Source organism: Scyliorhinus torazame, chromosome 9, assembly GCF_047496885.1.
Source record: "Scyliorhinus torazame isolate Kashiwa2021f chromosome 9, sScyTor2.1, whole genome shotgun sequence".
Taxonomy (NCBI): domain Eukaryota; kingdom Metazoa; phylum Chordata; class Chondrichthyes; order Carcharhiniformes; family Scyliorhinidae; genus Scyliorhinus; species Scyliorhinus torazame.
Window position 1 is genome coordinate 177,821,635 of NC_092715.1, and position 14,858 is coordinate 177,836,492.

At 44.1% G+C, this 14,858-nt stretch overlaps 1 protein-coding gene across 1 annotated transcript in view; it reads right to left on the reverse strand.

Annotated features, from left to right (window-relative positions):
- Positions 1–14,858, reverse strand: part of LOC140429605 (A disintegrin and metalloproteinase with thrombospondin motifs 19-like) — a 789,098-nt gene that overhangs the window by 471,957 nt on the left and 302,283 nt on the right. The window contains exon 8 of the mRNA XM_072516849.1: positions 959–1,064. Coding sequence (XP_072372950.1) covers positions 959–1,064 — 106 coding nt within the window. The remainder of the gene's footprint in view (positions 1–958; positions 1,065–14,858) is intronic.

Below are 14,858 nucleotides of genomic sequence, written 5' to 3' on the forward strand. Positions count from 1 at the left end.
ACAGTGGCAGCAGTGTGTACCATCCACAAGATGGGGCCATTATATTTTCTATGAGTTGCATTTATATCACAACTTTTATGACCACTGAATAGCTCAAAGAGCCTTTCAACCGTGCCTTCACTGTTGCAATGTAGAAAACATGGCAGCCAATTTGCACACAACAAGCTCCCACCAACAGGACTGTGATAACAATGGGAAAATCTGTTTTCATGATGTTGATTAAGGGACAAATATTGACCAGGACACCATGGGTAACTCCCCTGCTCGTCTTCAAAATTGTGCCATGTGATCTTTTACATCCAGCTAAAGAGGCAGAAAGTCCTCAGTTTAACAAATGCTCGGGGAGATAGTATTGCTGACAGTGCAGCATTCCCTCTGTATTTCACAGGTGTGTCAGCCTTGATTTTTTTGCTAAATTTCTGGAGTGGGACTTCAACCCACAACCTTTTGACTCAGGAATGAGAGCTACCAGCCACGATATGGCTGAGACAGATGAGAAAAAAAATCATAATCCACTTTCGAAATCTAAAGAGATTTATCAATCCACACATTGGAAATTGATTTGACAATTTATTTGATGTTATAGAAATCTGCCATGTCATGATGGTGCTATTGAGCCTTTGTTTGTCATATATCTCAGCTTGATTATCCATCATCATCTGGATTCATAAAGCACTCTTCACTATATTAAAAGTCCGAGAGCAGTCTAAAAAAGTACATTCCGTATAAACGCCAAACGTAATTTTCTACATTCAGGGTCAATATTAACTGTACGCGCTGAGTAGGTATCAGATGTCAGTGGCTGGCTGCTCACTTTACACCCACTTGATTTTATTTTCCATTCAAGTTAATGGAAAGGAAAATTGGCCATGGCGTAAAATCTCAGCCATCTCACTGGTCCCCTGCCCGAGAGGAGCAGTTAAAATCAACCCCATGGAAATTATTGAGTCTTACTTACTTGTGACCCATTTCATGAGCAATTGTAAAGGCAAGATTAAGTCCATTGTCCTCAGCAAGAACACACTTCTTCTTTTCACTGCACATCCCACTAAGATATGCTATACCTGCCAAAAGAAAATACATATAAGTCAAAATGAAAACAGCTAAGTAGTACCTCATACTGGTGAATACAAGAATCAGTAAAGAAGTCACATCTTTTTAAAGGTAAAATGTTCACAGTTTGTAGACACTTTTAAAATAAGGGATTTTTAAATTTGTTCATGGGATGTGGGCATTGCTGACTAGGCCAGCATTCATTGCCCATTCCTAATTGCCCTTGCAAAGGTGGTGTTGAGCCGTTTTGTTGAACTGCTGCAGTCCATGTGGTGAAGGTACACCCACAGTGATGTTAGGAAGGGAGTTCCAGGGTTTGGACCCAGCGACAGTGAAGGAATAGTTGTCTTCCATGGTACAGTTTTCAAATTGCAAAACAGATTCAAAACAACTGAAGTGTGAGACGTGGAGGGATAACGTGCAATCCTAAAGTATTTCTTTTAAGGTTTTAAGTTGTTAATATTTCAAAAATATTTCATACAAAGTACTGCAAAACGGCATTTCAGGAAACAAACGTCAACAGTTCCTTGAAGCGATTTATATTCAAATACAATTGAATGATCACATTTTTGGTTCAAAAGGAATGTTTTTACGATGGAAGGCCAACTCTATGAAGATTCAATCCCGGCTACAAAACAAAAGCAAAATACTGCAGATGCTAGAATCTAATAGAAAAACAGAAAATGCTGGAAACATTCAACAAGTCTGGCAGCATCTTTGAAGAGAGAAACAGAATTAACATTTCAGGTTGACGGCTTTATCAGAATCTTAATTTTCATCACTATTATATCAGGTTAAATACATTTTTACAAAACAACCTTCAAAACAAGTAGAAAACAAAAAGTTCCAGCAGTCCTGCTCCACTGCCAGAAGTGAGTTGAACAGGACTCCTCCCTGGCTATTTGTCTTCTGCCTGATCCTATCCTAAATTAATATTAGGATTAGCCACATGCACCGCTAATAATGCTACTGGGGCAGTCTGCTCTACCAGAGCTAGTGCGAATGCAGTATTATAACCACTCTATCAAGGGGGTGATGTGGCCTGAATCCTAAAACTTAGAAATACAATTTTCAAGTTGCTCACTAATTGGTCTGCTAGTATTAGATGTGACGAGAGGATTTTCCCAGTGGGTTACACTCAGTTTATACTTTGGCTTTATATTTTACACATAAAATACTATTATGTAGAAACAAAGGTGTATTTTCAGATTTACGGATGAAATCAAGATAGCTGGCAATGTAAAATGTGTAGATGGGAATAGAAAGTTATGAAGAGACATTGGTAGATTAACTGAGTGGGAACTGTGGCAGATCTCAATGTGGGGAACTGCGAGACAATCCATTTTGGACCTAACAAAGGTATGTTAGAATATTTTCTCAAACGTGTGTATCTAAGAACTGTGGAAAAGCAGTGAGATTTAGGGGTTCAAAGATGACTAAAAGCTGGTTAAACCCCCAATGAGACCCACGGGATGATGGTGGGGGGTGAATGTAATGCGACATGAATCCAACCTTGGATTCATGTCGCATTTCATTCACCCCCAACCATCTGGCGTGGACTTGCAAAATCCTGCCAACTGTCCTGGCTTGAGACAATTCACACCTCTTTAACCTGGGGTTACCCCTCTCTCTGGCTCTGTAAAGACTTAATTACCTGCAAATGCTCGCATTCAAAGAATCATCTTGCATCTTTGACTTTGTCTATATATATGTTTCTGGAACCTACCTCTTCATTCACCTGAGGAAGGAGCAGTGCTCCGAAAGCTAGTGATTTGAAACAAACTTGTTGGACTTTAACCAGATGTTGTAAGACTTCTTACTGTATTGAGTTCTAGGCAGCACATCTCACAGATTTGGTCCTGGACAGGGTGCAGTGCAGACCAATCAGAACATGATAGAGGTTAAAATAGGACAGGGGAGACTAAGCTTGCATTCACTTGAGAGAAGATGGGGTGACTGAGGTGCTTAGGTGATTAAAAGACTTGATGGCACAGAAAAAGAGCATTTAGTTCCCCTGGTGGAGGAGTGCAGGATAAGAGTGTAAAACCTTGAACATTAGAGCTGGGTCATTTCAGAGTGACCGCAGGAAGCACTTGTTCACATTAAAGGTGAAGAAAATCTGGGACTTCCTCTCTCAACTTTTAAGGACAGAACTTTCAAACTGAGACTGATAAAACTTTGTTAAGCAAGGCTATTAGGAGTTATGGAACCAAGATGGGTAGACGGAGTCAAGATGCCAATCGGCCATGATCCAACTGAACAGTGGAACAGACTCAAGAACTGGAATAGCCGACTCCTATGCTACTTAAATAATTTGTTTCCTCAGAGATTGATTCACATTGGAATTGGTACTTTGGGGATCAGCTATATCCCGTGGCTGGCACCTGCTTCTCAAATGCATACTTGCTATTTTCAATACCATGCATCTAGATTTTTATGGGTATCTACCATCCTGGCAGTTCCATGTCCCCGTCATGAGAGTTATATAAGGCAGAGGGAATGGTTAGGTGGTTAGGCAGAATGAATGTCTGGCTCCCAAAACAAACATTATTGGTAGGACGAGGAAAAAAAGGTGGCAGAAATGGGATCTGCCCCATTTTTCCCCTGCTTTACCCAATTTCTGCTTACACGGCAGAATTTCTAGACTTACAATTTTACCTCATGTTCTTTGTTTAATACCTCTTTCCACAGGCAAGGTACCATTCCATTGTTGAGATAATGGCGACAAATCTATTCCAGCCAACAGCAGGAAGGGGAAAATAATTTGACATGAGGCCAAAATTAATTTTCCCAGAGACAGGATAAACTTTAGGAAATATGTTTGTGACGCTTTAAAGGTGGGTTGAGTTTTCCAACAAACAATGTCAGGAAGCCCTTTTGCATGCATCTGCGTGCTCCTTAAAAGGCCACCTCATCAGAATTAAGTACCCCTTCCAAATTAAGTTCCTCACCTGTGAAATATTAGGACGCTCACTTTTACGACTGCAAGCAAGTGGTGAGCACCTGACGAGGTAGACTTCTTTCATGATTGATGGTGAGTTGCCATTGCATTGTCCTATTTGGGGACCATCTGTAAATGCCAACCTATGCTTGATACTGAGTGGTGGCACGTTACGTAGAGAATGACCGAGGAAGGGAGAAAGGTTGGTTGAGGTGCAAGGGGTGGAGCAGTGGCCAGGCAAAGATGAAAGGGATAGTGCAGGCGGTGCAGGTGCCCTTTAAAAACGGTGCTCAGACCTTCAGGTAATGGCGTGTGCTGCAATCTCCTGCCTGCCCCTTCCACGGGATTCAGTGATCTCCTCACAGATACAAATGTAATGAGCTGAACAGCACAAGATTATGCGTGGCCAGCTGTCCCATCCACCAGCAGAAATCACTCCACTTCTGCTCCTGCCACTTAGACTGCAGAACAGAAGATTCTGACCTAGGATTCTACTGATGCTACTTCATAACTGAAAGGCTAGCTTTGCTTATCTTACATTTATTCCTTCCTCCTTGCAGGCAAGGACCTTGGCCGGGATTCTCCATTGCGAGTCCGCCCTCGCTCCCGCTGATAGCAAGAGCACAAAATCTCCCATTCACTGCAGCGGAACTGGAGAATCCCATTGCCGTGAGTGGACAGAGATTTCTGCCCCTTGCTTTTGCTCAGTATCCCACTGCCATCTAAAATCAGTCCTCATCACACAGGTAATAAGGCAACTGCAGCCACTCCACAGTGTACAGCTTTAGAAGGCTAACATGCTGGATCACAAAAAAATGCATAAATGTGAAGAATTGGAATCAAGTGAAAATCCATACGGTAGGTAACAGCCAGACTGCCTGGCAAAGGACTACAGAGTTGAAAAGTTAGCTCTGTTTGCTCTCCACAGATGTTAGCTGCTCTGCGTATTCTCAGCATTTCCAGTATTTTCTCTTTATATTTAAGAGAATGCGTTGTGTGGATTTCAACTTGCAAAAAAAAAAGACAGTCCATCTAAAGATAGAGAGGCTGCTGGGCAAAATAAAACACTGAGCACTGAACCCTCAAACCACAATCTAATCATAAAAAGCTGGAAAATTCTTAATTGAGTCATGAAATGGACAGGAGTATAAAGTACAGAATCATTGAACTTTACTGTCTAAATCAAAGTGAACGCAGCTAACAGTGTATCTATTAACTGATTTAATCTCAGAATTGGCCTAAAGCTACATACTGTTATTTCAGAGACTTGCTAGTGAATGAAATGCGAGATAAGGACTCTTGTCAGGAAAAACCAGGCCACATACGAGTATATTTTTTAACTTCCCCATCCCACTGATCTCTTGCATTTGTAAAGATATGGGGTGGGATTCCCTGTCCTGGGACACCCGGATTGCGTTCCCCGGTGGGACGGAGAATGGGGGATCGGGGCAAAATCGTGGTGCTCAGACTCCACTCTGGTGGCAGGAATGAGGTTCACGACCGCCCGCCAGCGGTAGGATGTAAATAACATTCATCATCATCCCATTAGAAATCAGCTCACTCAGCACAGAAGAGAGATCAAATGTGAGGCTTTATTATATTGTATAGCTCAGAGATATTTATGTTATCACCATGCCACTGGAGGAATCATCATTTTATACAAGTATTACTTGAATTAACAGAAAGACCACAACGTGAAAGATAAAACCATTTCCTACTAGCAAAGGAAGGCTAGAATTTGGAGTATTAGCTAGTGAAATTCTTCTAAAAATAAAAAATGTTAATGACCTTAAATTTGTAAATGAACCCCTCATCTCACAAAGGGATTCTGCCTTCAGGAAAAAGGAAATTGGCAAACAGTTTGTTGTTTAGATTGGGAGGGAAGCTACAAAAGCCTGCGATCATATATTCTTATGAAAAAAACAAAATATTTCTTCAATAAATTGCCCCTTAGCAATACCAATGGAGGTCTTATTTTCCCCAACTGCCGTTGCTGTTCGCCAACCAAAGTAGCACAGCAGCTTTGCTTCTGGAGGTCCTAATTAACAGAATTAATTATCAGCTCTTGCTCACGTATTCTTTGACCATACTGGGAACTTTGACTGCATTTTATTTAAGCTTAAAGAATGCCTTTGCCCAAAATAATGCCATGCTTTAATAAGGCTGAAAATCATATTTCATCACTTTCTCAGTGAATACAGTTATGGTTCAACATGAAAGACACATCAAACACTAGCTACTGGACATAAATCAACTGCTACTACAAGCAAGCTGGTTTTCATTCAATTTGATGATTATTTATTTCACATGTAAAGAATAGAAGTGGTGTAAGCACCCAGCTGTTGTTGCTTAGGTCCTACAATGTCAAAGAGAGCAAAAGGGCTATTTCTTCCCTACATGCAAGTACACCATGACTTCCTGCTGCTTATGAACACTGCTGGAAAATATCCAAGTGTTAAACTCCACACAAAGTCATACAATAGTGTTTTTGTTAATGTGAAGGTCATTTCAAACTACCCTGCCTACCTATCCCATTCCTAAAATCCACAAACTGATTTCTAATGCCACCCTCTGCATCCACTTTTCCACTGTAATTTTGTAAGTTTAAATCAAGCACATTGATTGCTCTAAAAGCTTGATTTAGACTCTCCAGTTATGAACATGTTTAATTCAAATGGGCCTTAAAATTTGTTAGTTTGCTACACAAAACGATTAATTCTAACAGTTATTGTAAATACTATGGGCCGTGATTTAATGGAAAAGAAATAGAGTCCCATTTTGGGTGCATTTAGCAAGGTATTTTCTGGTGCTTGCAGTGCCGGGAATGACCCGGCTATTCAACGGAACTCTGCTTCTTTGTCGGCCTCGGTGAGGAATGCCCTGCCGAGGCCGCGCTTAGACTCATTTACTGCACGAACAAGCTCAGGGACCTCTGAAGCCCCCCTGCCTGTGGACATTCCGACACCCCAATTTACCAATTAGGTAAGTCCTAGCAGGTCCTTGAGCCCCCCCAGACCCATCCTCATAAGGGCAGGGCATCCCAGGCCTAATTCCCATCATGGGCAAGATGCCACCAAAGCACCGCCAGCCTGGAACCCTGGCAGTGCCCATAATTGTCAGGGCAGTACCCAGGTGGTACGGCCAGGGTGCCAGCTTGGTAGTGCCATGGTGCCCGGGTGGCATCAGGAGTGCCAGGGCACCGCCATGCCCAAAGCCCGACCACCCAGGGGCCCTGATCGCCTGGGGGACCCATAAGTGCCGGTATGCCGGTCCACATTCGTGAAAATCAGTGCTAAATGGCACCCAGTCGGAGTCTCCGAGGCAAGGCTGTTAGGCCTCGCGCCTTGGGTAAATCCAGCAAAGGCATATTCAAATGACACTACCCTCTACTCAATTGAATATGCAAATTGAATAATATGCTCAATGAGGACAGGGCCCAGATCATGATGCTCGCGAGACCTCGTTAGATCTTGAGAGGCCTTTCATGAGTTTTACCGGTCTCGTCGCGTCCCGCGTCGGGCATGACAAGGCCATCAGATCGCACCCCATATGTTTATTAAAACCAGGTTCAAGATGTCAGATAAGATTAGCATTCTTTGCAATTAATTTTGGTGCGCCACGTTGCAATTGAAAAATAGGATTTCAAAGAGTCTACAATAGATTTGCAATGTGTCACCTTGATCCGTTACACTTTCAGTATGCTCCATGATTGCTAAACAAGAACAAATGCATTCCAAAGATAAACTAGACAGGAAAGATGAAGTGATTACAATTACATATTGTTTTTAATCACATTCACGAATTAAAAAAATTTAGGGCAAATGAGGTAGTGAAAACATTTCAATGTAAATGTATAGGCTAAAGCTCAATATACTCTCTGAATGTTAGTGACCCAAAGCATGCAAATGACAAATATATTGATCACAATCTTCAAATGCGACGGTGCTGAAGAATAACAGGGGGGATTCTCTGTTTCTGAGACTGGGGCGGGGTTCTCTGACGCCGAGGCCGGAATCGCATTCGGCAATCGGCCGGAGAATCCACGTTTACGCTGGGATCGGGGGCGGCGGCATTTTTGTGATGCTCTGCCCCCTCAAAAACACACAGCAAGAGTTTATCAATTACAAGCATGGCCCAGCACTCTGCATTCTCCCTGAGATTCTGACTCCATCTCACCAGCAGGTTTAAACCCTTCCGGAAAGCAAACTATATCTTTTAAGTTACCAAAGGAGGTAGCTACAATCAATCGTTTTTTTTTACGAACAACTCTTTAAAATGGAAATAGAGAGAGACAGGACAAAACACATTTTCTCTGCCTGTAGTCCACAGCAGTCAAAATGAAAGCGAAACCAAAAACAACTCACAGAGCCACAGCCCAGCTCCACCCACACAATGACATCATTGAAACCATGTGATAAGACAAAAACCTTTCCTAAAGGGACACTCCCATGACAATATCTCCTCCTCATCAATTTTAACAAGTGTCTAGATTATCTCCTATTTCACCATGACCTTCACAGCTTCTCCTTCCTTGGTAAAGACAGATGCAAAATATTCATTTATCCCCATGCCTCCTTGCATAAATCCCTCAATTGGCCCTGTCCTGCCCCTCTGCTTCCCTTTTATGCTTTTTCATTTTCCCATTGAACCTTCTATATTCATGTTGGTTCTCGGCTGTATTGTTCTCCTTAACATCTGTCATAAACAATTTTTTTATTCTTCATCTTATTCTCTATCTCTTTTGTTTTCCAGAGAACTCTGAAATGGTTTACCCTGCTATTCCCTGTGGGAATTGTCTATACCTGGAGGAACTCCTCGAAAGGTAGTCTATTGTTCACACACCAGTTTGCCTGCCAAACTTTGATTTCAATTGATCTGGATCAGATATATTTCACTCCAATAAAGTTGACTTTCCCTGAAGTTAATTTTTCTTACTTTCCATTGTTCCTTGTCCTTTTCCATAACCAACCTCAGCCTTATGATATAATGATCACTAGCCCCTAAATCAGGGGTAGTTCAACATGTGGGTAGCAGCACACGAATGTGTCGCGTGACAGTTTCGGGAGAGTCGGGGAGCAATCGGTCACGCCGTTCCCGCGTTGGTCCCAATTGCGGGAGATGCGCTCAACAGCCACTACCGGCTTGTACATTGGGAATGACAGCCACTGCCGCCATAAAAATTAAAATAAATGAGGCTGTATGGAGTCTTCCATCCAGAAATGGCAGCAGAGAGCAGGTTATGTTCCCTGCACGTACACTTGACATCAAGCACCCTCCATGTACGTGCTTTTGGCGCCAAATCATGGAGCAGAGCTGGTTCTATTTTCCAGCTACTGGCAAGAGGACTATGAAGATAGATTGTTTTCTTGAAAGTAAGAGACGGCCAGAGACTCAAGTAGGCAGTGTACCTATTGGACAGGATCTTACAAATAAATCTGCTGGAAACAGCTTCTCAGCAAAGTCCAGGGCAGGACAGAGCAGTGCTGCTGTTAGCTCTGTACAGAGCTCCTCGGCCTCAGGTTAACAGCGTACAAAGAAGAAACTTCACTCGGGAACAAAGCCCATGTGTGTTACATGCAGGGATGTACTGGCAAATGAGATGAGAAGTTTCAGATTCTGTAAGAGAAGTGGTGGGTGCAAAATGTATTTTGAGTTTAATACCCCAGAGTCAGTTATTAACTTAGAGCTGACTCCAAACTAAAAGATTACGCTGCTGTAGCTGACCTGTGCGACCATATTAAAAACAAGCCAAAAGCCCATTCTGAAGTAGCGTATCCCAGGAGTATCCAAAACAAATATTTTGTTGCTCTTGCCCTTCACGACGACCTACAGGTTGGATTTTCCGTTTTCGTAAAGATGAAGATGGCACAAAGGAACTGGCTGAGGTCTGCGCATTGCCCTCTCCTCCTTTGAACCTGATTCAGGTGAGATTGTGAAGACCAAGCAGGCTTCCCTTTCACATTAAAGGTAAGCAAATGTGGCGTGTGTCCTGAAGGTAGGCCAGCGTGGGTTGCAAAGGTTGGCCTGTTGGCAAAAGTGGGTTCTGGTAAAAGGTTTGAAAAATACTGCTCTAAGTGTTCCCCTCCAGGCACTTGACCTACTTGGCTCACCTCATTCCGAAAGAACCAAATCTAGCAATGACTCCTTTCTCATTGGACTGGAAACGTCCTGCTGCAGGCGGATTTCCTAAACACAAACTTTGAATTCTTGCTCCTGTCTGCCTTTTACACTACTACTATCCCAGTCTATATTTGGATAATTAAAGTCTCCCATTATAACTACACTATAATTCTTGTACCCCTCTGTAATTTCCTTGCAGATTTGTTCTGCTACATTTTTCCCACTAGGTTGTGGCATATAGACTGCACCGAGTAACGTAATTGCATCTTTTCTGTTGCTTAGCTCTAACCAAATAGATTCTATCCGTGATCTGTCTGGAACACTGTCCCTCTCCCGCATTGCAATGATCTTGTTAATCAATCTGGCACTCTTTCCCCCCTGCCACCCTTTCCTTCCTTTCATCTCTTTCCCAAACAACTTGGGCTGGATTCTCTGGTCGCCTGTGCCGAAATCGCGTTCGGCAAACGACCGGAGAATCACATTTTCCGATTGAATTGGGGGGGGGGGGGGGGCGCCGCTGTCGCGATGCTCCGCCCCCTCCAAAGCGTACGCCGCGCCATTGCCATTGCCTGAAGCACACCCCGCGATGCTCCGCCCCCGGCCGGCCGAGTTCCCGACGGTGCGGGACATGCGTGGTCTCATCCACCGGGAACTCGGCGTGACGGCTGCGGACTCAGTCCAGCGCCGTCACAGTCAGGGGAGAGCCGATCCGCAGGCAGCAGGGGACATCATTTGGGGCCGGGAGGACTGGAAGGGTGGTCAGGGGCGCGTGAGCCGGTCGAAGGGGGGAGCTATTTCGCAGGCGGCCTCCGCCATGAAGCACGCCGCAGCCGCTGCAGGCTGCCGCCGTGCGCATATAGAACATAGAACATAGAACAATACAGCGCAGTACAGGCCCTTCGGCCCACGATGTTGCACCGAAACAAAAGCCATCTAACCTACACTATACCATTATCATCCATATGTTTATCCAATAAACTTTTAAATGCCCTTAATGTTGGCGAGTTCACTACTGTAGCAGGTAGGGCATTCCACGGCCTCACTACTCTTTGCGTAAAGGATATGCGGCCACAGACCCGACAATTCCCCAGGTCATATCGGCAGTGAGAGCCGGGTGCTCTACGCTGCCATCCTGCTCGCCACCAGCAAAACAGGGTATCGGTGGCCATTTTGCGGCAGTCCCCAAATCGGAGAATGCAGTCCCTTGTGTCCAGGAATGTTTAATGCCCAGCCACAACAGTGTTTCCAAGTGGCAATCTGCGTCTGTAGCTCACCAATCCACACATTCACATACCTGCACAGTAATCCTAATTTAGACTTTATTACTTTTTCCTGTACTCTCAACCCACCTTTTAACGTGCTACTTCCACTTCGTCTGCTCCAGTCTAACATGGAACTATACCTTTCTTTGCATTGCCCCAGTATTCTAACTTCATGCATCGGTTTCCTCTTTTGTATTCTTATACGCTGGTACCCATCTCCCTGTAAATTTAGTTTACATCTTCCCCAACCACACTAGTGAGCATCTGAATGTGAACATTAGTCCCAGTCCTGTTGCAGTGCAATCCATCCCCTTAGAAAAGGTTCTTTCTGCCCTGAATTGGTCCCAATCTACCAGGAATTTGAAGCCCTCCATCGCGCAACATGCTTCAAGCCAAACATTGGCCTTCACTATCTTTCTATATCTACTCTCACTTACACATGGTACTGGGAGGCATCTAGAAATGACTAACTTTCCTATTTTTTAAACTTCTTCCCTCACTCCTGAAAATATGACTGTAGGACCTTGACGCCTTTCCCCTCCAGACCATCAGTGCCAATGTTTATCCACAACATCTAGCTCACTAGAGAGGTAAGGTAGTTCTGTGGATTTGGTCCTGGGATACCTTTAGAGAGGCAAGGTTACCATCTACACGGCACAGTAGCACAGTGGTTAGCACTGTTGCTTCACAGCGCCACGGACACGGATTCGATTCCCGGCTTGGGTCACTGTCTGTGCGGAGTCTGCACGTTCTCCCAGTATCTGCATGGGTTTCCTCCAGGTTCTCTGGTTTCCTCCCACGACTCCCTAAAGACGTGCTTGTTAGATGAATTGGGCATTCTTAAGTCTCCCTCAGTGTACCCGAATAGGTGCCCGAGTGTGACACTTGGGGGGAGGGGTCTCCCAGTTGCTTGGAGCCCCACGGGTGGTTGGTATTTGGACAGGGTGGAAATGTGGCGCTGTTCATGCCACCTGGGCACCTTGGCACTTCCAGCCTGACAGTGCTACATGGGTACCAGCCTGGCACTGGCAAGGTGCCCAAGTGACACTTCAAGGCTGGCAGTGCCAAGGTGCCAGGAGGCATTTTGCCCAACCAGGGATCAGACCCGGGGATGCCCTGCCCTTATTAGGTAGGGTGCGGAGAGTTCGAGGACCTTCCAATACGTGGGTTGGGGCGCTGTGGTGGTCCGCAGGTCGTATTGGGGTGGACGAGATATTGGGGCGCTCTTCCTATACTAGTGGCGGAGCTCCTTAGGGCAGGAAATGTGACCGAGTGCAGCCTGGGCAGGGCATTCCCTGCTGAGGCCCAAACAAAAAAAAGAGTGCTGATTGATAACCGGGTTTTTCCCGGCACTTAGAACGGACTCTTTCTTTCCCCACGCCCCATCAGTCTAAAAATATTCTGACTCTGAAATGCAACAAATTGCAGTGGAGGTTTGGTGAAGTTGAATTTTGGCCCGTTCATGCCAAAAGAAGTAAACGCAGCACCAAATGAAGTTACAGGTTTGCATGATCAGCTCCTTCATAGGGGCTTGAGCAGCACTTGCTCTGGTTTGTTCTTGTAAAACAGAAGTGACCCAAAAGCTACTCCATTTGAGTTGCCTTTAATACTTTCTCAGGGAAAAGATAATGGTGATTTTAAACATCTTCAGCTCCAGCAGCCACTTACTGGTAGGTCAAAAGGTGGTCTTCTCACCCAGGATTGATTCGATTAAAATGGGAGACCTCTTTAGTGTCAGAGTTCTCATGCCAACTCTAACTGGCAAGAGTTTCATTGAAGCCTATCGAGTGTCTAATGGGTAGAATGACTGGACAAGCCCAGGAGCTCCATTTTGTCACTCTGTATTATATATTTAATTCTTTGCCCAGAGGAGGCAGACAGGTGGTTTTAGATGGCTTGATATGAAAATGAAATGAAATGAAAATCGCTTATTGTCACAAGTAGGCTTCAAATGAAGTTACTGTGAAAAGCCCCTAGTCGCCACATTCAGGCGCCTGTTCGGGGAGGCTGGTACGGAAATTGAACCGAGTTGCTGGCCTGCCTTGGTCTGGTTTCAAAGCCAGCGATTTAGCCCTGTACAACAATAAATCATAAAATAGCTGCAAGAATTGTTCGGCCACCAAGGGATAGAAGGGTAATCTATGGATGTATATCAAGGGCAATTGTTGCATGTCTTTCAAAGAATGGGGAAGGCTAAACATACCACTGGAAATTCAAATTTATCCCTCATTTGTTCAACCTACAAATGGGATGAAATAAAAATGCTGAAGTTGGTTGTGGGATTCTAAGAGCCTAAGCCAGCTTGAAGTATAGCAGTAAACCTGAAAACTCTACGCTATAAAGTGTTATTTCATAAAAAGCATGCATACTGTTCTCAACCACGACTTTTCAGACAGCAATAAAAGCTATTCCAGGACGGTCCAAGATATAACCATTAGGTGGCTAGAAGTTCCAATTTTCCCAGGTAGGTCCAATTCTGCCAGAGAGATGTGCAAATGGAGAGATTCCATTTGAGCATTCAACTTGCATTCGGACGTAAGCAAAACATTGTTTTTAGAAAGAAAACTGTCCATTTTAGCAAACAATCCTTTTGATGAAAAGCTTAATCCCTAGCACTGTAACTAACTGTTGTTTCCTTTTTGTAGTAGAAACAGGGGACAGCAGACATAATTTCAACCATTGTAACTTCCCGAGTCCAGTGTAAGGCAAAAAACGGTGGGATGTAACAACCATCTGATCCACATACCAAAGTAAATATGGTCAACCCATGACCAATTTTCCATCCACTGTACAACCTTAGAGGTAAAGACTGTCGAAAGAAACATGCTCACACAAACCCACTGAATACGAAGACTGATGTTAATGTGACCGAACCAGATCAAATCAAGTGAGTCAAATGGTCACCAACATCTGTGCTTATCTGTGTGAAGTACCACAGGGGGTTAGGGGATTGCATTCCTCAACACCTTTAGCCAAACATGGCATCATGGGGCAGGCCTGTCATTCCCAGAAAACGTGAGAGTGATCAATCCAAGTAACAGCAGCATGGGTTGTCAGTGGACTTAGAAAGAGTCCATGACCCCATAGCTTCGCAACCTTAATTCCCAGAACATTCCCGGAACATGGGCTTCTTCCAGTTACTCTTCAAACTCAACAATCCTGAGATTGAGCTTAAGCACCTGGAGACACTCCCTACATGCCTGGTCACCTCAGACACAAGGAGTGTCCTGATGTTCCCATAGAAATTGCAAACAACAAGGTGGAGGAAGGCCATGCGGAGCTATAAACAGAATAGGTCATTCAAGCTGAATGGCCTGTTTCCCTGCTGTAAATTCTTTGCAACTCCAATTTTTGATTTTAAAAAAATGATGTTTATTTCAGTGTGGCTGTGCATAATTCACAATGTGTTTCCATCTACTGCAGTTAGCCATTAAGGAAGATGCTTATCTGAATGCCAACAACGCCATCAGCACACAATTACT